General features: G+C 37.2%; 1 protein-coding gene across 3 annotated transcripts in view; it reads right to left on the reverse strand.

The window, feature by feature from the left end:
• Positions 1-25,225, reverse strand: part of DNAJC13 (DnaJ heat shock protein family (Hsp40) member C13) — a 162,681-nt gene that overhangs the window by 35,604 nt on the left and 101,852 nt on the right. For all 3 annotated transcript variants that reach the window (XR_009737291.1, XM_061421290.1, XM_061421295.1), the window contains 12 exons: positions 24,370-24,454; positions 21,368-21,522; positions 20,654-20,699; positions 18,621-18,775; positions 16,914-17,115; positions 13,808-13,923; positions 12,386-12,464; positions 10,332-10,467; positions 7,794-7,978; positions 7,300-7,374; positions 5,860-5,979; positions 2,895-3,074 (listed from right to left, as the gene is read on the reverse strand). Coding sequence is in view for 2 of the 3 variants with exons in the window: in XM_061421290.1 (XP_061277274.1) it covers positions 2,895-3,074; positions 5,860-5,979; positions 7,300-7,374; positions 7,794-7,978; positions 10,332-10,467; positions 12,386-12,464; positions 13,808-13,923; positions 16,914-17,115; positions 18,621-18,775; positions 20,654-20,699; positions 21,368-21,522; positions 24,370-24,454 (1,534 nt within the window). In the remaining variant the exon portion in view is untranslated. The remainder of the gene's footprint in view (positions 1-2,894; positions 3,075-5,859; positions 5,980-7,299; positions 7,375-7,793; positions 7,979-10,331; positions 10,468-12,385; positions 12,465-13,807; positions 13,924-16,913; positions 17,116-18,620; positions 18,776-20,653; positions 20,700-21,367; positions 21,523-24,369; positions 24,455-25,225) is intronic.

Below are 25,225 nucleotides of genomic sequence, written 5' to 3' on the forward strand. Positions count from 1 at the left end.
AACCTACCTCAACATAGTAAAGGCCATATATGATAAGCCCACAACGAATATTATTCGCAATGGTGAAAAACTGCAACCATTTCCCCTAAGATGAGGAATAAGACAGGGGTGTCCACTCTCACCCCTAGGATTCAACATAGCTTTGGAAGTCCTAGCTACAGAAATCAGAGAAGAAAAAGAAATAAAAGGAATCCAGACTGGAAAAGAAAAGCAAAGCTCTCACTGTTTGCAGATGATATGATACTGTACACAGAAAACCTTAAAGATACTATCAGAAAATTACTAGAGCTAATCAGTGAATTTAGCAAAGTCACAGGACAGAAAATCAATACACAGAAATCACTTGCATTCCTATATACTAACAATGAAAAATCAGAAAGAGAAATTAAGGAATCAACCCCATTCATGATTGCAACTGAAAGAACAAAATATTTAGGAATACAACTAGCTAAGGAGACAAAAAAAACTGCATACAGAAAACTATAAGACACTGATGAAAGAAATCAAAGATGACATAAACAGATGGAGAGATATTCTATGTTACTAGGGTGGAGGAATCAACATTGTGAAAATGACTATACTACCAAACACAATCTACAGATTCAATGTGATCCCTATCAAATTACCAATGGCATTTTTCATAGAACTAGAACAAAAAAGATCTCACAATTCATATGGAAATGCAAAAGACCCCGAACAGCCAAAGCAGTCTTGAGAAAGAAGAACGGAGCTGAAGGAATCAACCTTCCTGACTTCAGACTATTCTACAAAGCCAGAGTCATCAAAAAAGTATGATACTGGCACAAAAACAGAAATATAGACCAATGAACAAGATAGAAAGCCCAGAAATAAACCCACATACATATGGGTACCTTATTTTTGACAAAGGAGTCAAGAATATACACAGGGGAAAGATAGCCTCTTCAATAATTGGTTCTGGGAAAACTGGACAGCTGCATGTAGAAAAATGAAATTAGAACACTTTCCTAATACCGTACACAAAGATAAACTCAAATGGATTAAAGACCTAAATGTAAGACCAGAAACTATAAAACTCTTAGAGGAAAACACAGCCACAACACTCGATGATACAAATCAAAGCAAAATCCTCTGTAAGCCCTGTCTTAGAGAAATAAAAACAAAAATAAACAAGTGGGACCTGATTAAACTTAAAAGCTTTTGCACAGCAAAGGAAACTATAAATAAGGTGAAAAGACAACCCTCAGAATGGGAGAAAACAACAGCAAATTAAACAATGGACAAAGGATTAATTTCCAAAATATAGAAGCAGCTCGTATAACTCAAGGCCTGAAAAAAAAACAACCCAATCAAAATGCAGGAGAAAAGACCTAAACAGAAATTTCTCCAAAGAAGACATACAGATGGCTAACAAATACATGAAAAGATGCTCAACACTGCTCATCATTAGAGAAGTGCAAATCAAAACTACAATGAGATATCACCTCACATTGGTCAGAAAGGCCATCATCAGCTAGAGAAGGTGTAGAGAAAAGGGAATGCTCTTGTGCTGTTGAAGGAATGTAAATTGATACAGCCACTATGGAAGATGGTATGGAGATTCCTTAAAAAACCAGGAATAAAACCACCATATGACTCAGCAATCCCACTCCTAGGCATATACCCTGAGGAAACCAAAACTGCAAAAGACACATGTACCCCCATGTTCACCGCAGCACTATTTACAATAGCTAGAGCATGGAAGCAACCTAGATGTCCATTGACAGATAAATGGATAAAGAAGTTATGTACATATACACAATGGAATATTACTCAGCCATAAAAAGGAACACATTTGAGTCAGTTCTAATGTGGTGGATGAACCTATAGCCTATTATACAGAGTGAAGTAAGTCAGAAAGAGAAAGATAAATACCATATACTAATGCAAATATAAGGAATTTTAAAAGATTGTACCAAAGAATTTATTTGCAGGGCAGTAGTGAAGAAACAGACATAAAGAACAGACTTACAGACATAAAGAACAGACTTACAGACACAGAAAGAGGGCAGGAGAGGGTGAGATGTATGGAGAGAATAACATGGAAACTTACATTACCATATGTAAAATAGATAGCTAATGGGAATTTGCTGTATGTCTCAGGCAACTCAAACAAGAGCTCTATACCAACCTAGGGGGTAGGGTGGGGAGGGACATGGGAGAGAGGTTCAAGAGGGAGGGGGCATATGTATACCTATGGCTGATTCATGCTGATGTTTGACAGAAAATAACAAAATTCTGTAAAGCAATTATCCTTCAATTAAAAAATAAAGAATTTAAAATAAAAAAATGATTTAAAAAAGTTCATGCATTACAGCTTATTCTTCTATTTATATGAAAGACAATCAGGATCTATGTAGTCATTTGTATCCAATATAGTAACTTGCTGATAACTGGAAGCAGCACCCTGGGGGATAGGATGGGGAACAAGAGATGATTAAGTAGATTTGATCACTAGAGGCACATATTCACAATATGAATAATGAATAAGAAAGGAGTGATGGAAAAAATACCTGTAAGATAAAAAAAAAATCTGTAAAAAAACAATCAGGTAAGTTCTCAAGTGTTTAGGCAAATAAGCTTCATCAGCACTGTTATCACTTCCCTGTGATATACAACCATAATTCTGCAATCATAAAGGTGATTCTGAGTAATCAAGAAAAGATTAAGTTATGCCCAGTATACCTATTGCAAATTCCATGGTCTTGAAAACTTCTGGGATAAGTGGTTACAATAAACAAATTTGGGGCTTAAAGAACAATAAGCTTAATAATCTTGAAAAATGGTTTATGCCTTGAGGGCTCTGGATAGCTAGGGCTTTGCTTTTGCAGTAATCTACATTTTGGGCTCAAATTCAGTGTTAATGTTCACATTACCTGCTGGTTTGTTTCTTCACTTTTCTGAATACCACTCTCTTCCAGGGTGTAGTCATAATTAAAGAGATAACCAAGCAGATGCCACAAAATTCCAGCTTGTAATAGGTGTGTCTGTAGCCAGAAATCCACAGCAAAAGAGCTAACACATTCTACCCCAAGGGCAGCCACTCTCGGAATACCCTGAGAATAAAAATAATGGAATTAAAAAAAAAAATAATGGATTTTTTAAAAAAGCTCCCAAGAGAAACAGACTGTGAATGTAGGAGAAGTTACTTAACTATCTTATTGTATGTATGTTTACCTCCTCTTACATTTTCTATTCTGATTTATATCTGAGTCCTGTATCATTTAAAGCCTAAAATTAAAGTAACCATGTGACAAGACACAGAATTACTATTTTAAAAAATTAATTTGAAAACTGAAGCATGGTTGTTTACAATATTGTGTTAGTTTCAGGTATACAACACAGAGATTCATTTTTTTTGGAGATCATATTCCATGATAGGTTAATACAAGATATTGGGTATAAGTCTTTGTGTTATACAATTGGATAACAAATCCTTCCTATTTTATGAATGAAAGTGAAAGTCACTCAGTCATGTCTGACTCTTTGCGACCCCATGGACTATACAGTCCATGGAATTCTCCAGGCCAGAACACTGGAGTAGGTAGCGTTTCCCTTCTCCAGGGGATCTTCCCAACCCAGGGATAGAACCCAAGTCTCTTACATTGTAGGTGAGTTCTTTACCAGCTGAGCCGTAAGGGAGGCCCAAGAATACTGGAGTGGGTAGCCTAAGCCTTCTCCAGAGGATCTTCCCGATCTAGGAATCAAACCAGGGTCTCCTGCACTGTAGGCAGATTCTTTACCAACTGAGCTATCAGGGAAGCCCATTTTATATATAGCAGTTTGTATTTGTTAATCCCATTTTTCTTCCTTTCATTCACTCCCATTGTCCCTCCTCGCCTCCCTCTTCCTTTTCTTTTTGGTAACCATAAGTTTGTTTTCTATGTCTGTGAGACTGTTTCTATTTTGTATATATGTTCATTTGTATGGTTTTTTAGATTCCACATGTAAGTGATATCACACAGTGCTTGTCTTTGTCTGACTTGTTACATTAAGCATAATATTCTCTAGGTCATTCACACTGCTGCAAATGGCAATATTTCATTCTTTTTTATGGCTCAATAACATCCCATTGTGTGTGTGTATTTGTGTGTGTATATACAGTGTGTGTGTATACACATCAACTTAAGCCAACCATTTGTTGATGAGCACCTGGGTTGTTTTCATGCCTTGGCTATTATGAATAGTGCTATGAACACTGGGTGCACGTATCTTTTCAAATAATGTGTTCAGTTTTCCAGATATGTACCTAGGAGTGGAATCACTTCATCATATGGTAGCTCTCGGGCTTCCCAGGTGGTTCAGGCAGTCAAGAATCTGCCTGCAATGCAGGAAACCCAGATTTGATCCCTGGGTCAAGAAGATCCCATGGAGAAGGGAATGGTTACCCACTTCAGTATTCTTTCTCTATTTTCAGTTTTTTTAGGGAACCTAAGGCAATGGCACCCCACTCCAGTACTCTTGCCTGGAAAATCCCATGGATGGAGGATCCTGGTGGGCTGCAGTGCATGGGGTCGCGAAGAGTCGGACACGACTGAGCGACTTCACTTTCACTTTTCACTTTCATGCATTGGAGAAGGAAATGGCACCCCACTCCAGTGTTCTTGCCTGGAGAATCCCAGGGACGGGGGAGCCTGGTGGGCTGCCGTCTATGGGGTCGCACAGTCGGACATGACTGAAGCGACTTAGCAGCAGCAGCAGCAGCATGCTGTTTTCCATAGTGGCTGTACTACACCAACTTACATTCCCAACAACAGTATACAAGGGATCTCTTTCTCCACATCCTCTCTAGCATTTATTATTTGTAGACTTTTTGTTGATAGACATTCTGACCAAAGTGAGGTAATACCTCAATGTGGATTTGATTTGTACCAGAATTACTATCTTTGAAGCCAATTAGTGTTAAAGACTTGAGAATACTGTTTTGTTTCACTTCTTGTATTTTTAAAAACAGTGATAAGGCATTAGTAGCAATACATGTGCCAGTGATCATAAGTATATCAATGAAGCCTTTAGTGTAGGTGTACAGATTGACTTCTTTAGACCAGCATTTCTTTCTTACTAGACACATCTAAGTATGTCAAGTAAATATAGTTGGGGACATGTTTTCATCAGATTCCTTATTTCTAGGTACCTTAGCCCAGGATCAGGAACCTAGTCCTATTCTATTCCAACACAACTGTCACTCTGCTCAGTTACCAGAGAATCTCTTTCCTTTCCAGTCACTTATCACATTACCCATAGTCAACTTCCCTCAGCAGTGTTGGACTGGGAAGAAACAGCAAGCTCTCAGATCCCTATGACCTTTTCACCATGCGGTGACTTGACTCTTGGCTCAGAGGTTGAAGTGTCTGCCTACAATGTGGGAGACTCGGGTTCGATCACTGGGTTGGGAAGATGCCTTGGAAAAGGAAATGGTAACCCACTCCACTATTCTTGCCTGGAGAATCCCATGGAGAGAGGAGCCTGGTAGGCTACAGTCCACGGGGTCGCAAAGAGTTGGACACGACTGAGCGACTTCACTTTCACTTTCTTTCACTTTACTTTCATTAGACTGATTTAGTTTAGTCTTCTCTCTTGCTTCCCTGCCTCTGTTCAACTGTTCAGAGGAAACCAACTTCCATCTAAATATGTCATTCTTGTCTTATTCTTTGTGAGCCAACCCAGGAACAAAGTCATCATTTATGGCAAGGATTCAGTGAAAAATGTTTTTAGAGATCCATGTCATTTACTTGAAAATAATTTTAGGAAAAGAACTTAATTTATAAAATTGAGGACTGGCTATTCGATGAGAAAACTCATTGCTGATTGAATCCAGAAAGCAGTAAACGTAACGTCTACCTTGCCGAAGTACAGCACCCGACAGAGATCCCTGATGATGCCAGGCATTTCTGTAATCTTCTCTCGGCATTCTTCAAACTGAGCAGCCACACTATAGCATCTGCTTATGTGTCCACACACCTGCAGATAACACAACAGAGTAAAAAAAGGTCACATGTGCATTCATGTTTAAGACAGTGGAAATCAAATCAGCAGAGATTCGTAATAATGTTTAATGATATATATGACGCTCCAAAATTAAACAGAATATTTCTACTGAATTATCAGTATTTCTGGTTAAGATACCCTATAGATGCAGGGTTGGCAAACCATGGCCACTATACGGCCACAGGCCAAGTCAACCATGATCTGTTTTTGTATGGCCAGGAAGCCTTAGCTTTTACATTTGGAAAGAGTTGTAAAAGTCACAAATAAAAACATGCAATAAGATTTCCCTGGTGGTAGCGGACAAGAATCCATCTGCCAATGCAGGGAACACAGGTTTGATCCCTGGTCCAGAAAGAGTCCACATGCCATGGGGCAATAAAGTCCATGTGCCACAACTACTAAGCCTGCGCTCTAGAGCCCTCCAGCAGCAACTACTAAAGCCCGTGCACCCTAGCACTGGTGCTCAGCAATGAGAGAAATCACTGCAATTAAAAACCTGTGCACCGTGATAAAGAGAAGCCCCCACTCTCCGCAAGGAGAAAGCCCGTGCTCTGCAACAAAGACCCAGTCCAACCAAAAATAAATAAATAATTTAAAAAATATGCAACAGACTACACGTAACCTGAATGTCTCAAATAACCACCCTCTAGCCCTTTATTAAAAAAATTTGCCAACTTCTAGATTAAAGTATTTTTGCCCTGAATTCTAATAATGTACTATACTTACTAATAAAAATGAAACTCAAAAGCCTGTACTGAATTGTTTTATATTCTAAATTTTGCTGGCATATACAAAAGGTCAAAAAGATGCATTTTACAGTGATCTTAATGTTCCTGATGGTTCTTCTACCAAAGAATTCAACAGAAAAGAAGAAAATGAAAACACTAGGTATGGGAGTGGGAAGTAAAGAAGGAATTAAGGAAGGGGATGGAAGATAAGTGAAACAAAAATGGAAAAATTACAGATGTTTGAAACTGGGTAAAGGGGACATGGGATTCATTATATCACTCTCTATTATAAGGAACAAAATTAAACCAACAGATTACATATGATTTAGCACAGTACTTATTAAAGTGTGATACACAGAATAACAGCATCAGTATCATCTGGGAATTCTGTTAGAAAAGCGTATTCTCAGGCCCCTACTCTAGACTTTATGAATCAGAAACTCTGCGCAGAGGACCTGGGAGGCAGACCTCAGCAACCCAGGTTTTAATGAGCCCTCAAAGTGATTCTAAAACAGACCTAACGTCTGAACTACTAGTCTAGCGTAATAGTGTGTTTCAGCCTTACCTGTACTGACATGTCACTTGGTTTACTAGAACGATTCAAGACAGCCACACAGCGACTAAATGCCTCTTGTAACACCTGCAGAGAAAGAAGTCTGCCGTTAACTCTCGAAGTTTGAAAAGCCTCTTCTGCTAGGAATAAAACATTAATTAACCTTCCAGTATTAGAAACTTGGCAAATAAGTGTTGGCTCAATTAACATTTGTTAAATAAATAAGTAAACAAAGAACCCTGCAGTTTTTTAAAAGCATCCTACTACACTATTTTGCAAGTAATATTAAGTTCACCAATTTTGAATCCAATATTCTCAAATTCATGTTATGCAATAAGGCTCCATTTATTTTAATTTTGGTATTAGAATATAAAGAACATGCTTATCTGTTGCAATAAATTAAAGAAACTGTATCAACTGTATTTGTACTTGGTGAATTTTTTATTGCTAAGAGACAGTTCGCCTAAACTAGCTTTAAGACAAGGACAAAGATCATTCCATATTACCTCAATTCCATTCTCCCGTCTAAGCTCTTCAGCATTGAGGGCTGAGCAGTTAACCGTATGGAAAGCCAGCTCTGCAGCAGCAGGCAACAATGGTGATTCTTTTGAGAAAAGGAGGTCATCTGAAGTTTCCATTGTTATAGTCCTAATTAGCATGGGGTATCCTGCATATTTATAAGGCTGTAAATCTGAAATAATCATGGTTTTAAGTTAATTTTTAATTACATTGTCAAAAAAAAAAAAAAAGATTAAAACAGTCAACATCTTAAATGTTTCCTAATTCTAGTTTATATAAAGAAATTAAACTGAGTACAAATCCCTTGGATCTTTTCTACTAGCAAACTTGTTTGGTTGACCTCTCTAAAATGTTTCTACTAGAAAAAGAGTATTTCCTGGTAGATTAAAACTAAACTTTGTGTATAGTGGTTTTGATCCTTCGCAGAGTATCTACTTTCTGTACGGTCCATGTGATCTTTATAACTTTTACCTTTTGAGATAACCAATAATCTACTTTAAATTAATGCATTTTTAAGATAGCTTAAAAAAAAAAAAAGCCCCTTGGAACTGGTCCTGGTAGTCCTAACACATACATACATAAGAAAAAGAGTGAATGAATTAATGTTAAGTTTTATCAGAGGACCCCCTACCCCAGAACTTACTGAGTATAAACTCCATTTGTGAAAAGTAGAAGACTGCGTGAAAAAAAATTCTCATCTTGATAATACATAAAATGAGCTACAGCTGCACTATGGTGGCTAAAATAGTTATCAGCCAAAAAACAAACCAATGGTTTGAAAAAGACTTCTTTAGATTCATTCTCATTAGTGATGTCATGTAACTAAATGTTTTACAAATGCTTTCTGTTGAGTTTATATGCAAAACTGAATCAATTTAATCACTGCTCTAATGTCCAAGCTGCTCAATCCCCATGATGTCCCCTCCAATAAACTGGAATCCTACTGCTGCTGCTGCTAGGTCGCTTCAGTCGTGTCTGACTCTGTGCGACCCCAGAGACGGCAGCCCACCAGGCTCCCCCATCCCTGGGATTCTCCAGGCAAGAACACTGGAATGGGTTGCCATTTCCTTCTCCAATGCATGCAAGTGAAAAGCAAAAGTGAAGTCACTCAGTTGTGTCCAACTCTCAGTGACCCCATGGACTGCAGCCTATCAGGCTCCTCCTTCCATGGATTGTCCAGGCAAGAGTACTGGAGTGGGTTGCCATTGCCGTCTCCAAAACTGGAATCCTACTTATCTTAAATTAAGCAACACTCCTATTTATTTCACATCTCTCATTATTCTCTCTTTTCTCCCATCATCCTACAGAGCAAATAGGTTTCCCATTTAGTGTGTAAGCCAAGTTTAGTTCCAAGCCAATGGACACCTGTTATACTGAACCTAAATCCAACTTCCCCAACAAAGTCTAAAAAATTTTCAATGTGCTCTGAGCTTTCTGGCTGCTACTGTTTAGCTACCACAAATCACCCTGAAAACAACACTGGAAATTCCCAATAACCTGTACCCTAAAATCACACCTATTTCATTTATAAAATTTTCAAAGTGTTTCATAAGATCAGAGGATTTTGAGAGCTACCACAGAAAATGAAGTGTGAGGGGATATATATGATCATTTGAAAAGTCCCCCCTTGCCTTTATTTTTTTTAAGATTTATTTATTTATTTAATTTTTTGGCTGTGGTGGGTATTCTCTGTTGCACACGGGCTTTCTCCAGTTGCAAAAAGCAGTGTGCGGCTTTTCATTGTGGTGGCTTCTCCTGTTCGGAAGCATGGCTCTAGGTGCAAGGACTTCAGTAGCTGCAGCTTGCAGGCTCTAGAGCATGGGCTCAGCAGCTGTGGTGCACAGGCTCAGTCGCTCCAAGGCATGTGAAGCATTCCCGGACAAAGGATCGGACCAGTGTCCCTTGCATTGGAAGGCGGCTTCTTAACCACTGGACCACCAAGGAAGCTCTGTTGCTTTTTAAAAAACAGGGCACCCTAGATGTTTTCAGCCTTTAGAGGTTTATGGATAGGTGCAGTCTTACAAAAGACGTGATCCTTAACTTCCAGGTCCATTTTAGATCTCATTTAATATGTTTATTATTAAATGGCTAAAGACAAAACTAACCAAGTACCTCCACAGAACAGAAATGTCCTTTAAGAAGGAACAATGAAATCTTATTGAGAATGTAAACTACTAAAAACATAGGCAAGAATTGGAAGGTATGAAACAAACATTTTGGGTCTAACTACAGAAAACTACTCTTTTAGTGTATTTAAAATGGAATTCCAAGAGTCTTCTGCATAATTAGAAATACGTAGGAGGAAGGTTCAAGAGGGAGGGGACATACGTATACTTATGGCTGATTCACAGTGTTGTACAGCAGAAACCAACACAACATTGTAAAGCAATTATGCTCCAATTAAAAATAAATTTAAAAATATAATAATAAAAAAAATATTACCCTCCCCCCTCAAAAGAAAGAAGAGGCAGAAACGAGGAACATGGTAGAATGAACTGGAGGGAAAATCGTAACATATGTCTTACCTTCTTTATGACGATTGAAGAGAATGCTCTGAGTTTTCAGAATTAAAATTATATTCTCTGGATCTGGTCCATCCATAATTTTTGCGGATTTGGTACATAAAAATTCATAGGCTTTATTTACCTTTTCAAACATATCCTGTATGTAACCAAAGACAATCAACCTTTAATTCAGAACATCTAAAATCACAACTTAGAACACAGCTAGTTTGTATTTTACTAGTAACTTTAGTTATTATTTTTTCTGTTTTTTATATTATGGAATTCATTCCAACTGGAATTTAGGTGGCATACTTTTCAGATGAAACAACTTTTTTTTTCCCCAAAAAAGGTATTCAATGATCTCAATACCATTTATTGAAAATTATTTCTTCACTGGCTTATACCCTATGTTATATTAAATTCATACACACCAGATATAGTTTCTGAATTATTATAAAAAGTTGTAAGAGGTACTATTTTTTGAGCACTGTGGCAGGCACCCTGCTAAATGCTTTACATACATTATTTCACATAATTCTCAAAACACTATATAAGGTAGGTACCCTTATTAACCTCATTTTTAAGAAGATGTTACATAACTTGCCTAAGGTCACAAAGCCCATTGCTGACAGAGCTAAGACTCACATTCATGTCTGACTCCTACATCCATGCTCTTAATTACTATTTTATAATGTTCCCTGATCTATATGTTGATCTTTGTGCCAGCAGAATACTGTTATTACTATTGTAGTTTTACAGAGTACTTAGTATCTGGTAGTTTAAGCCTAGAAATTTAATACTGATTTCAAAATTTCTTCCTATATTGATTGTTTTCTTTCCTAGAAATCTGAACTGCTTTAAATTTCTCAAAAAACGTCCCAGGTTTTTTGATTAAAACCACCTTAAGTACATAAAAGTCATGTTTTTTCCAATGCTATCTTCCTGCTCAGGAATACTGCCTATCTCTAATAAAAAACGCTAGGCTTGAATCAGGGGAAACTACCTGAAGTTTCTAGCAACAGACTATGAGCACTGGTTTTAGTGGTCCTTATGTGATTTTATGAGTGTCCACTGGCATTTTAGTAGGAAGCTGCAAAAGACAAGATCAGGGAATACTGGCAGCAGATGACTTTAACTCTGAACCAAATTTTCTGTTTTTTCATTAACAGTCATAAGAAGTTGGATGTTATTAGAAAGAAATAAATTATGCAAAGCAATCTGAGTGGCAATGGTTCACCAACAGATGAATTAAGTTCACCCATCTCTTGGCTGTCTTCAATTACTCATGTGACAGCTCATTAATTTTCAAACAAACATGGGTAAGGAAAGAGAAGAAAAACCTTAAGGTACTAGTCGTGCTTCCCCAGTGGCTCAGCTGATAAAGAACCCGCCTGCCAATGCAGGAGAAGCCAAGAAATGTGGGTTTGATCCCTAGGTCAGGAAGACCCACTGGAGAAGGAAATGGCAACCTGCTAGGGTATTACTTAGGAGAAGGCAATGGCACCCCACTCCAGTACTCTTGCCTGGAAAATCCCATGGACGGAGGAGCCTGGTAGGCTGCAGTCCATGGGGTCGCTAAGAGTCGGATACGACTGAGCGATTTCACTTTTACTTTTCACTTTCATGCACTGGAGAAGGAAATGGCAACCCACTCCAGTGTCTTTGCCTGGAGAATCCCAGGGACGGGGGAGCCTGGTGGGCTGCCGTCTATGGGGTCACACAGAGTCAGACACGACTGAAGTGATTTAGCAGTAGCAGTAGCAGCAGAGTATTACTTATTCTTGTCTGTAAAATTCCATGGACAGAGGACCCTGGTGGGCTATAGTCCATGGGATCACAAACAGTGAGACATGAGTGAGCACAGACACACTAGTCAAAGAGCAATCCTTTTGATAAAATGAGAGATGACCATTTATGCAAAAAACCAGCACGTCGATCAGAAGTTAATTTAACATATACTAGACATATATTATGAGGCAGACACTGGTGCATAAGTATATCTTTTCTCTACCTGAAATAGCAGTAGAACAAAAGCAAGTCAACCCCAAGGCCCTAACTCCAAAGGCAGTACATACCCTCCCTTCTGGATTCTTATCAGGATGATATTTCTGGGCAAGTCTGAAGTAAGCTTTTCTAATTTTGCTCTCATCATGCCTGCAAAATAGGAAAACTGTTTCATGAATTGAGTAACGTGCAAGAAAAATATTTACACAATCATCTAAAATGATTATTTTAAGAACCTTACTTTTATTGTGTATGATCATATATTAGGCACCTAATTAAACCAGTAAGACTTAAGTAAGGTTATTCTTTTTTAAAAAATATCTTTTAAATTTATCTATTTTAATTGAAGGATAATTACAATATTGTGATGGTTTCTGTTATGAATCAGCTATTGGTATACATGTGTCCCCTCCATCCTGAAACTCCCTCACAATTCCTCCTCACCCTATCTCCCCAGGTCTACACAGAGCACCAGCTTTGGATGCCCTGCTTCACGCATCAAACTCTCACTGGTTATCTATTTTACATATGGTAATGTATATGTTTCAATGCTATTCTCTCAAATTATCCCACCCTCTTCTTCTGCTGAGTCCAAAAGTCTGTTCTTTACATCTGTGCAGTTTGTTGCCCTATATGTAGGGTCATCGATAAAGATTATTCTTATGTATTATCTTTACCATTAAAAAACAAAAAATTACTTACACAAGGTTACCATATTCACTTCAAATTACAAAACCATATTTGGGGTTCAAATAACTAAGAATTATTTTTAAACCAACTTTTCAAAATGTCACTTCAAACTATAATTCTAAGTTATTTTAACTTTCAGTTCAGTTCAGTCACTCAGTTGTGTCTGACTCTTTGCATTCCCATGGACTGCAGCACACCAGGCTTCCCTGTCCATCACCAACTCTCACAGCTTGCTCAAACTCATGCCCATTGAGTCCATGATGCCACCCAACCATCTCATCCTCTGTCGTCCCCTTTTCCTCCTGCCTTAATCTTTCCCAACATCGGGGTCTTTTCTAATCAATCAGTTCTTCGTATCAGGTGGCCAAAGTATTGGAGCTTTGGCATCAGTCCTTCAAAAGAATATTCAGGACTGATTTCCTCTAGGATGGACTGGTTGGATCTCCTTGCTGTCCAAGGGACTCTCAAGAGTCTTCTCCAACACCACAGTTCAAAAGCATCAATTTTTCGACACTCAGCTTTCTTTATGGTCCAACTCTCACATCTATACATGACTACTGGAAAAACCATAGCTTCAACTATCAGGACCTTTGTCGGTAAAATTTTAACTTTCAGCCTACACTTAAAATGTTTTTTTTTTTCTATCATATGTATTCTACTATAAAACTTCACTGATTAATTAATAAATCTGCATTCTTTCCTATACGTCATTTACTATCCTAGACACACTGCTATCAAATGTCTTCCTCAGGTATAAGACAAATTGCAAGAAGAGGGGAAAGATGATAATGAAAATAACTCACGGTCCCTGTCCTTGAGGGAGATTAAGCAGTTCATAAGCATCATCTATTGACATTGTAGGTGGCTTCTTTTCTACTTCCTTCTTCCAGGCATCAAGGGTATCTTTTAGAAGCTTGACCTTAAAGACAGAATTAAAATTTATGTTTAGCAGCAGCAGCAGCAGCAAAGTAAAACTATTTTAGAATATAATTTGTAAGTTACGAAATTGCTGTGTTATATTTACTTAAATTGACATTTTAGGCTAAACAACGAACAGCTTTCTAAATACAAATAACCAAAATTCCCTTCTAGTATTGTTAAATGTTAAGTAGCAAAGTATTTGTTACGGGGCTATTATTTTTTTAAAGTGGTATCTTAATTCTCTGCCAATTTTTGCCTCTCCTTTTAATTGTTAAAGAAAGTATGGAAAATGTAGGAATTAGTAATGAACTGGCAAAAATAAGAGTGTCCCAGGAATTAATGCTATGTTTTTTATGTGAACTCTCAGTTGAACTCTCAGTTAATCTTACCAACCACCACAGGAATAGCTGCTATTAGTAGTAATAGCACTATTATCATACCTGAGATTTAGAGAAGCCAAGCAATACGCTCAATAATATGTTGTTGTTTAGTTGCTAAGTCATGTCCAACTTTCTACAACCCCATGGATTGTAGCCCATCAGGTTCCTCTGTCCATGAGATTTCCCAGGCACGAATACTGGAGTGGATTGCCATTTCCTTCTTTAAAGGATTTTCCCAACCCAGGGATCAAACCCATGTCTCCTGTACTGCAGGCGGATTCTTTACCTCTGAGTCACCTAGTAAGTAAGTGAAGTCGCTCAGTCGTGTCCGACTCTTTGCGACCCCATGGACTGTAGCCTACCAGGCTCCTCTGTCCATGGGATTTTCCAGGCAATAGTACTGGGTGGATTGCCATTTCCTTCTCCAGCAGATCTTCCCAACCCAGGGATCGAACCAGGGTCTCCTGCATTGTAGACAGATGCTTTACCGTCTGAGCCACCAGAGAAGCCCATAAATAGGTGACCCACAAAGAGCTTGTCCAGGATTAGAAACCGGAACCCTACACACCCAAACAGATAATCATACCCTAGACCGATGAGCTATTAATCACCAAACAAACTCAACCCCAGACTGCCTAACTTCAGCATCTGTGAGTTTAATCAATCTCTTATAAAGACAAGCTCCCACCAAGCTATTATAATATGTAATTATATTATATAATTACATAATCTCTTAGTATATTATATAATTATATAATCTCTTAATAGATTGAGAAGATTAAGAAGAGCTGGCAAGAACACACAGAACTATGCAACAAAAGGTCTTAATGACCGAGATAAGTATGATGGTGTGATCACTCACCTAGAGCCAGGCATCCTGGAGCATGAAGTCAAGTTGGCCTTAGGAAACACTACTATAAACGAAGCTAGTGGAAGAGATGGAATTCCAGCTGAGCTATTTTAAATCCTAAAAGATGATGCTGTTAAAGTGCTGCATTCAATATGTCAGCAAACTTGGAAAACTAAGCGTGGCCACAGGACTGGAAAAAGGTCAGTTTTCATTCCAATCCCAAAGAAGGGCAATGTCAGAGAATGTTCAAACTACCATACAACTGCACTCCTTTCACCTGCTAATAAGGTTATGCTCAAAATTCTTCAAGTGAGGCTTCAGGCAGTATGTGAACTGAGACTTTCCAAATATACAAACTGGGTTTAGGAAAGGCAGAGGAATTTGTTCGATCATGGAGAAACCAAGGGAGTTCCAGAAACACACCTACTTCTGCTTCATTGACTACACTAAAGCCTCTAACTATGTGGATCACAAGAAACTGTGGAAAATTCGTAAGAAATGGGACTACCAGACCACCTTGTCTCCTGAGAAAACTGTACGCAGGTAGAGAAGCAACAGTTAGAACTGGACATGAAACAACAGACTGGTTTAAAATTGGCAAAGGAGTACGTCAAGGCTGTATACTGTCATCCTGCTTACTTGACTTCTATGCAGTGTACATCATGCAAAATGCCAGGCTGGATGAAGCACAAGCTAGAATCAAGACTGCTGGGAGAAGTACCAACAACCTCAAATATGCGGATAATACCACTCTAAAGGCAGAAAGCAAAGAGGGAACTAAAGAGCCTTCTGATGAGGGTGAAAGGGGAGAGTGAAAAAGCTAGCTTGAAACTCAACATTCAAAACACAAAGACCATGGCATCCAGACCCATCACTTCATGGCAAAAGAAGGGGAAAGAGCAAAAGCAGTGACAGATTTTATTTTCCTGGGCTCCAAAATCACTGTGGACAGTGACCACAGGCATGAGATTAAAAGATGCTTGCTCCTTGGAAGGAAAGCTATGACACATCTAGACAGCATATTTAAAAGCAGAGACATAACTTAGCTGACAAAGGTCCGGACAGTCAAAAATATGGTTTTCCCAACAGTTATGTACAATGTGAGAATTGGACCATGAAGAAGGCTGAGCACCAAAAAACTGATGCTTCTGAATTGTGGTGTTGGAGAAGACTCTTGAGAGCCCTTTGGAGAGCAAGGAGATCAAGCCAGTCAATCCTAAAGGAAATCAACCTTAAATATCCATTGGAAGGACTGATGCTGAAGCTGAAGCTCCAATATAACCTGATGGCAAACAGCTGATGCAATGAAAAAGGACCCGATGCTGGGAACAACTCAGGGCATGAGGAAGTGGGGGCAACAGAGGATGAGATGGTTGGATAGCATTACCAACTCAGTGGATGTGAGTTTTAGCAAACTCCAGGAGGGTGAAGGGAGGGAAGCCTGGTGCGCTGCAAGGCGCCATGGAGTTGAAAAGAGTCAGACACAACTTAGCGATGAAACTTCAACAAATTTTGTTACATGTATGAAATTGAGTTTGTTTTTGTCAGAAAAGATCAAGATTGTAAAGTCCTTTTATGCTCCCTGAAAAAACTGTCTTTCAGTTTAGGATTTACCCAAATACACTCAAATTACAGAGTGCTTAAGTAAAAAGAACTATTTAAGAAATCTATTATCCTTCTTAGAAAGAAGAAATACCCAGAAGCGATTAGAGGTTATTTTTATGATTTAAGAAGGCACAAATTAATCTGCTGACTTACCGGGTCTTTAATTGGCCAATCTGGAAACCGGAGTGTATCACAAAGTTGTTTGAGATAATAAATATTACAAAATAGTTCATTTTCTAGTTGTGGGTAGTTGATAACTGGGATGGGACAATATTGATAAAGTGCTCTTGTGTTACTCTGAAGACGAGGTGTGAAATCAGCAAGATGGGCAGCAATCTTCTCTATCATGAGCCGCCTACAATTAGAAAAGTCTCCAAGCATTATGATGGAATTATTTATTTTAAAAAATATTTACTTACTTGGTTGTACCAGATCTTAATAGAGACATGTGAGACCTAGTTCCCTGACCAGGGATTGAAACTGGGCCCTCTGGATTCGGAGCATGGAGCCTTAACCACAGGAACAACAGGGAAGTCCCTATTTTATTTTGTATTTTAAAGAAAAGTTTACGACAGTAAGTCATGCAAGATAATTACATGGATCTTCTTCAGAGTAATTCAGTTATTGACCTAAAATGAGAGCTTAAGAATGTTACTCAGAGTGTTCTAAATTTATTGTGTACAAACACTCTATGGATATAAATTTGTTTGTAGTACTACCTATAGAGAAGACCAAAGAGAAAAAGACTGAGAATACCAACCCTTCTTACTGAAAATTCAGTCATTAGACGGTCAAAAGGTATGGAATCTGCATGCATGAGGGCACAGACATGGAATCAAGTCAGCTCTCTCCCCAAAGAAGCTCACTCTGTGGGCTTTATTTTAGTTAAATTAGCACAACCTAGGATCTGGCCCTCAGCTAAGCAGAAACCGGATCGGCTCAGGATACACAAAGCTACATCCTTTAGATGAGGGACTCATACCAACCAATCTCAGAAGAAAAATATTACACAGAATAATTATAATAAACTTATTCATATTGCTATACATTTGTTCCCAGTGAAAAATATGACAGTCATACAGAATATATTCAAATTGATGACTCGTACATGTCAAGCCTATAGGTCAAACTATTAGAGAAGCCAAATGATGACCAGCAGGTAGCACTGTGAGTGTGGGCCAGCCAAAAAAAGAGTGGGTAACTGACTCAGAAAATCAACTGCCATCCAGCTAGGAAGACTGAGGGGTTGTCCAGAGAGGCAAACTTGACACTGGAATCATGAACTGCCAAGTCTTTACCAGACACAGCCTGTATGGATACTGATATCTGCTTCTGGGCCTCTCCTTTTTCTTGGTGGAAAATGGACTTTACTATGGCATTCCTCTGGCAACTTCCAGATTACGGTCAATGTGTGCTGGCTAGCACACATTGAAATTAAATTAAATTTCAATTTAATTAAAATGAAATTAATTGAAATGACTCTAGGTATCTCTAGTCCGATCTACTTTTGTGGGCATAGTTTTTAAATGGGACACAGCTCTATTTCCAAATACTCAGAAGAAGTGTCTTAATTTAAGCCCCATATGTCCCTTACATATACATTAATTCATTGCCTGAAAGTCCAGTGGCAATAGGCTCCACACCCTTATGTAAAACTCTACTAAGGTAACAGTAATTTTGTCACATCAGGTTAGAACAAGAAAAAAGCTGAGGGCCTTGTGAACAAGTCACTTGATTTGGCACCAATGACTACTGTAGCTTGAGATTAAGCAACTACTAAAAGTAAATCTTTTCACAGAAGTCAAATCAGAAGGCAAAAGGTTGAGAGTCTGTATAAAATACAATCGACTGGCTATTTACCTCATTTCACTGCTCCAGATTGCTTCTGGAGTATCAAATTCTCCTAGAAAGATCTCAGAAAACTTTTCAGGCTCGTAATTTTCTAAGTAACAAACCATTGCTTCTGGTAGAATGTGCCCAAGTATACTTCTCTGAAAAATATCCTGTCCTTTTGTCTTTAAAACAAAACAAAACATAGTTAGAAACACTTTAAAACTGTAGTTATCTTCCAGTTTTCTACTAAATGAATTGGGATTAGAGAACATTTCAAGAAGCTAATTGGAACATACTGCTTTTATGCTTTGGAAATTTGATGGAAAAAAAATGGCAAAATGAGAAGAGTAAGGTTCCTGGTATGAACTGCCTTGGAATGAGCTTCAAGATGGAACTTGTATCTAGCCCTGCAGCAGCCTTAATTCTCCTCAGGGGTCAGGTACTGCCAACATTATTTAGGGCATTTGGCCTCTGACCATGTGTAATGGTAGTGACCAACAAAAGGAAAACCCAGCAAAGATTTACATCAATTATTCTGTTACACTGTTGGCAGTAGTTCCCAACCTACACTTGCTTCTGTTTTCAAAAATAAGTCTAGAAAAATCAAGATCTTAAAGCCTATCCTCATGATGTGTGGCTAAAACTTAGATGGAGAATTTCTATTAAAAGTAATTATAATTAATGGTATTAAGAACTTCATATTCTCTGGTTGGCCAAATGGAGTCAGGGTAATGTTCATACTTTTATCATGGTAAATTTTTAAACTCATTTCTTTACCTAACTTGGGGGGGAACCCCTAAGGACTGTAAATACTTTTCTTATTTCCTTCTAGGCAAACTGAGGACATTTTATTCCTCTAGGATCTGACAAAGAAGTGAAAAAAGCCCACATATGATTTTACTACTTAGTGCACAGACAAATTAGATGATGAATATTTTCAGGCTTTTTACTAATAAAAGCCATAAATTCACTGTTAAACTTTTAGGCGAAGAACTGCTGTTCTGTCCTTTAGAATACTATTATTTGGTTCTACATCTAGAGTTCTGCTATAAACAAATACTGTTTTGCTGTAATTATTCAAAATAGTTAGGTGAAATGATTTTATAATATAAAATTTGAAAAAAGATTACATATACATAACTGCACAGAAAAAAGGGGAAAAAAAGAATGACAAAAGTGCTTTATGTTGCATTAATGTGGTAGCATTAGACCCAACTTTTTAAGAAACTTGTTATTCTCATTTTCTATTTGTATAGAGCTATGGAAACCATACTTCCATGGGCATCACTTTAATATTATTAGATTGTAGACAGATTACTTTCTAGGGTTTTACTGGCTTCTCTATAAAACATGCAGTTTTGGTCTTGTGTCTGTTGTCAATGTAACACTCCTTGGTTAGTCTCTTAAACAGAGGTCCAGTTTTGATTTATACCACTCTCAATAAAATCTGAAAATCAATGTTTCATGAAAAGTCTAACAAAATTTCAAACAAGATTCAGTTATTTATTTGCAGTAAACATTTCTGCAAAATGTAGGTCAAAGTTACATTTGTCAAAGCTACCTGGATAAAGTCTCATTTTTTACATTCCTATTATTCCTCCCCAAGTAAAATGGCAAGAATACTTGAGAGCACCTGAAAAAGTAAGTAGCCTCAAAATAAAAACTTAGCACTTCTCCCACACTGGGATCTGAACAAAAAGAATGTGAAAGTCTTACTGAATCTGAGCTGACTATATGAGACTCAGGCATATAATGAATTATTTACTACCACTACTAATTAAATTTTACACAAAGGGAACAAATTATACTCATAGATAGCAAATGTCAGGTTATACTCATATCTATAATTTAAATATTAAGTCTAATAGGCAATATTTATTTGAAAACATTAGCTTAGACTTTCTTTGTGCAAGGTATCACAAGGAAAGCAAAATTTGAATAAAAGAATATCTGCCTTCAAGTGCTTATAAGCCAATAAACATATACAACTTAGGAAATGTTAGTACCAGGACAGGTTCCCCAGTATTAAGTCCCATATTCAGAGGATTAATCTGGCTTACCTCTTCTGACTTGAAGGCCTGTTTGGTATGTGTGTACTTCAAAAATCTAGGGGAAAAAAAAACTACTTATCAGGTACAGGAACTGATTTAGATTTAATAACCTTAATTTTCTAAGACTGGGTTTTTTTTTGAAGTATAGTTGATTTACTATGTTGTGCCAGTCTCTACTGTATGGTGAAATGACTCAGTTATACACATATATTCTTTTTTTATATTATTTTCTATTACAGTTTATCACAGGATATTGAATATAGTTCCCTGTGCTATACAGTAGGACCCTGCTGACTAAGACCAGATCTTTTTTATAAATAAAAGCCATAAAAAAAGGCTCTTAAACTTGTAAATCCATATTCTCAAACTGCTGAATTTTTATTTAAGGCAAGATTTATATGAATTAGAAAAAATTTTTAATGATGGTCATATAATAATTATATAATAAAAAAATTACTCAATTTTAAGAAAAAAGCAAAATGTAAATATAAATACATTAAATCTGTATGATTAAAATACTAGATGATGATACAATTTTTATGTTAGATGTGGTAAAATGGTGTGATTCTGAAAAACTTTTCCCCAATCTTCTAATTTTCAAATTTTCAGATATATAAACACCTCTTAAAATGAAAAATGTAATAAAGGCAATGGTATGCTCACAAAACATAAATTCAATAAATCTGTCCATGTACAATTCAAATAATTTCAAATAAATTTTACCGAGCAACAGGAAGCACATTGGAACCTGTATACATCATGATGAAGAAAAATACTCCACTTAGATAAAGTCGAGGTAACTGTGGGTTATCTTGCATAATATGGTATAACAAAATAGCAACCTTCTCAACAAGGATAGGGTCAAAGGTCAACAGTAGCTAAAAAAAAGAAATAAAATGTTTTTGTTACTGGGCTATTAAAACTTGCAACATCATCATTCATCTTAGGTTTTATGCATTTCATGTGCTTAAGTTACAGTTTCTCCTAAGTAGAAAGTGGTGGTGATGGTTTAGTCGCTAAACCAGATCTTGAGACCTGTGGACTGTAGCCTGCCAGACTCCTCTGTCCATGGGATTCTCCAGGCAAGAATACTGGAGTGGGTTGCCATTTCCTTCTCCAGGGGATCTTCCCAACACAGGACTTGAACCTGGGTCTCCTGCATTGCAGGCAGATGATTTACCAACTGAGCTAAGAGGGAAGCCAAGCAGTAAGTAGTAAAATAAAAATCAGATTGACTCAGTATGTTTGTCTACCAGCTTCTAAGCAGATTTGAAAAATATTTTATAGATTTAATGCAGAGACAGTAAAATATTAATAGAGAAGTAATCAAGACTTATTCATTAAAAGCCCAACCATGCCTGAAGCTGTTTTGTTTGATTAGAGGGAAAATTGTTTTCTGGGCAGGACTCTTCCTGAATGGACTTCTCTGTTAATGACAAAAGGAAAAAGAAGAGTAGCTACACTTTGGGTTAGTTTCAGGTCAGTTTATTTGAAATGAAGCATCCTGTGAAGACTATTTGGGAACTCAAAGAACTGAGCAGAGCACAGCTTTCAGGGGAACAGCACTAAAAACAATAGTGCAAGTGCAGGTACCAGGCAAGAGGGTAACCAAATACCAGTAGGGCTGCTACTACCAGACGGTACCAAGAGATGCCATCTCCAGAAATCTGAGCTAGCAATACTGAAGGAACTATCTGGAATCTCTGGAATGCATCTGGACTAATTAAAAAAAAAAAAGTGTCAAGTACTGCTATGACTAAACATGTGATAAATTTAGTAAGTTTTATCTTAACAAAAGTAACATTTCAATTTGCTATGAACACTTACTTTCGAGGAATCCCCAATTTGGAGTCAAACGCTACCAGTAAAAAAATTACAATAATGAAAATAAGTATTAGCTCAGACTAGGGGTCAAAGTTCTAGATTCAGTATATGAGACTGCATAGCCATATGTCTTCAAGTAATTTACATTTTTCTGTTTTTGGTGTCTTATCTATTCAACAAGGTATTTAGATTATACATAGTAAAATAGTACTAGGACGTATTTTACAAAAGAAAAACTGAGACATAATAACATAGGATTTTTCCTAGAGTTAATGGTGTTAAGATTAGACATCACTCTAACAAAAATATGGCAATTAACAAGCAACAACCTAGAATATCTGAAATAGTGACTATACCATAAAACTTAGGATATTCATTTGCTACATCCTAGACCATTCCAAAAATCCTGAAGCTGTATTAGATGGTAAAACTGGTTATTGCTCTTACAGTCAAATGATGTACAGAAACCTGTACCGAGCAATGTAGATAGATAATGTTCCTGAAAAACACTACAGCTTCCTAACTATGCTTTGCAAGAATAAGGCCTCCCAGAATATAGAAAATTAAGTGAAAACAAAAACAGCTTCTAAGAAACTTTTTTATTTTAACGGTATAAAAAAATACAGGAGGCACAAACTGCTTAAAAGCAGCTAGGTTTATCAATAAATTTCTTCTATCATTCTATTGATACTTGTTCAGATATTACCAAGAACTTTTGGTTAATTAAAATATATCCTCCCCTCAAAACTTCATGGTACGCTGACCACATCTCTTAAAATTTGTTTTTCAGTCAATCCTTCCTGGCCCGAAATTCAACCTTGTTTACATCTACTTCTTTTCTCTCAGTTTGTAAGTATTGGAAAATGTTTGGCAGAGGCAGATGTTTTAGGCACGGTCCTTTATCTACATGAGGAGAGAGGCCAGGATGGAAAACAAACCCTTCTCCTGTACCATGTCACATGTGCAGCTACAGAGACATCTAGGCTAGGGTGGTAGTAGCTGCAAGAAGTAACTGCAGTGCTCTTCAGAAGAGTACACGAACACTGAAAAGCTGGCAAGCTTAAACAACAGAAGTTGGGGAAGATTTTTTTTAAAGTTGATAGGGCCCTGTCACTGTCATATTCCAAGTTTTTTTTCATTACCAGTGACTTTCACAGGCACCTATTATGTATCTGTGAACATAAAATGATACTGAGTAACTCTCCTCTCCCTTCTCACACCAAAGTACAACTGAAAGATACAAACTGCACAAGTTACTGACATATTTTAAAGTCACAAAATGTGTGGTTAATATAAAAAATTAGATCTGACAATAGAATAATCAATAGATAGGGAAAACAATGACCTGAAGTCTCAAGGAACTGACTTAGTTGGGGCTCATCTTGAGTTTAGGCAGCTTACTTCCCACAGAGTAGAATAACAATAAGGAATAAATAAAAGATACTTTAGTACATCCAATATAATTTCAACTCAATACTCTGGATCAGCTGAGATCCATGGAAACATATAACTAAGAAGACTCAAAATGCTGACAAGACTGCTGCATCCATGTCTTAAGATATAATCCAGCACGTCTACATCTGTGGCCTGCTGTATGCTTCCCTAAAACAGTACCCCTAAAAACACCATCATGCACCATAAACTTGAGCATGTCACCTTTCTGTTATTATGTTGTTGTGATTTTTAAGAACAGATAATAAAAAAAACATCTTGAGAAAATTTTGGAGCCTGGAGGCTTCCCAATTCTAGGTTCTTGGATGTACACCCTTCCACAGTAATTCATGTTTTTTGAAAATGGAACAGACTACAATAAAACAAAGACTGGTGCTCACAATACAGTTAAATAAGGGAAAACGATTCTGAAAATATTATTCCTAGTTTATTACATAAAAGTAACTTACCTGAATAATATGGGGAAGGCAAGCATTGTCTGACAATAATCTTTTCACTCTGGGTAAAGGCCGAATGATGGCATTATCTTGATCCCTAGAAAAATATTTTCTACGGTTAATATTTAATTTAATACCTTTATTAAAATTTGTATGTTCAAAGAATGTGGCATTCTACTAGGCATGAAGCATGTTACCTTATGTTTTTGTTAATGAAGACTAAGCTCTCATACAGCTGGGAACATGATTAGGTATTTTAGTTTAAATCTATTTGACTGCTTAATAGGATTTCATTTCCTTCCATAAGATTTCCTCGAAAAACAGTACCCTAAAACAGCCAGAGGTTCTTATTTACTATTTAACTGATTAAACTTGATGTTGTCCAAAACACTGTCAGTGGATATTACCCCCAAAGGGCATATCAAACCTTTTCACATAAATTTAAACTTTAACTACTCAGTATTTTCCAGATAAGGCCTTAATTTTTATGCTACATTACTTCTGAATACTAACTATGTTTTTAAGCTTGACCTGAATTCATATTTTAGAGAACTGGAATTATCAAAGTCTCAAGTACTATAAGATCAACAACTAATCAGTAAATTCCATGACAAAATATCTTTATTATAGTAACAAAACAAGATGATATATATTCAAGTTTGATAAAAATTGAAAAGTTCTATGCAAGGGTTACAATTATGACTATCACTGGATACCTTCACTAGTCAAGTGCGGCAAGATATGGGCCTAGACTCAGGTTCTTAAACCAGGAGAGACTAACCTGACAGATCAGGAGCAGGCACTAGGCACTCACTATTATGAACTACAGTGTTTATTTCAAAATGTTCCTACCCCAATCACATGAATA

This window comes from Bos javanicus, chromosome 1 (genome assembly GCF_032452875.1).
Source record: "Bos javanicus breed banteng chromosome 1, ARS-OSU_banteng_1.0, whole genome shotgun sequence".
NCBI classification, from domain to species: domain Eukaryota; kingdom Metazoa; phylum Chordata; class Mammalia; order Artiodactyla; family Bovidae; genus Bos; species Bos javanicus.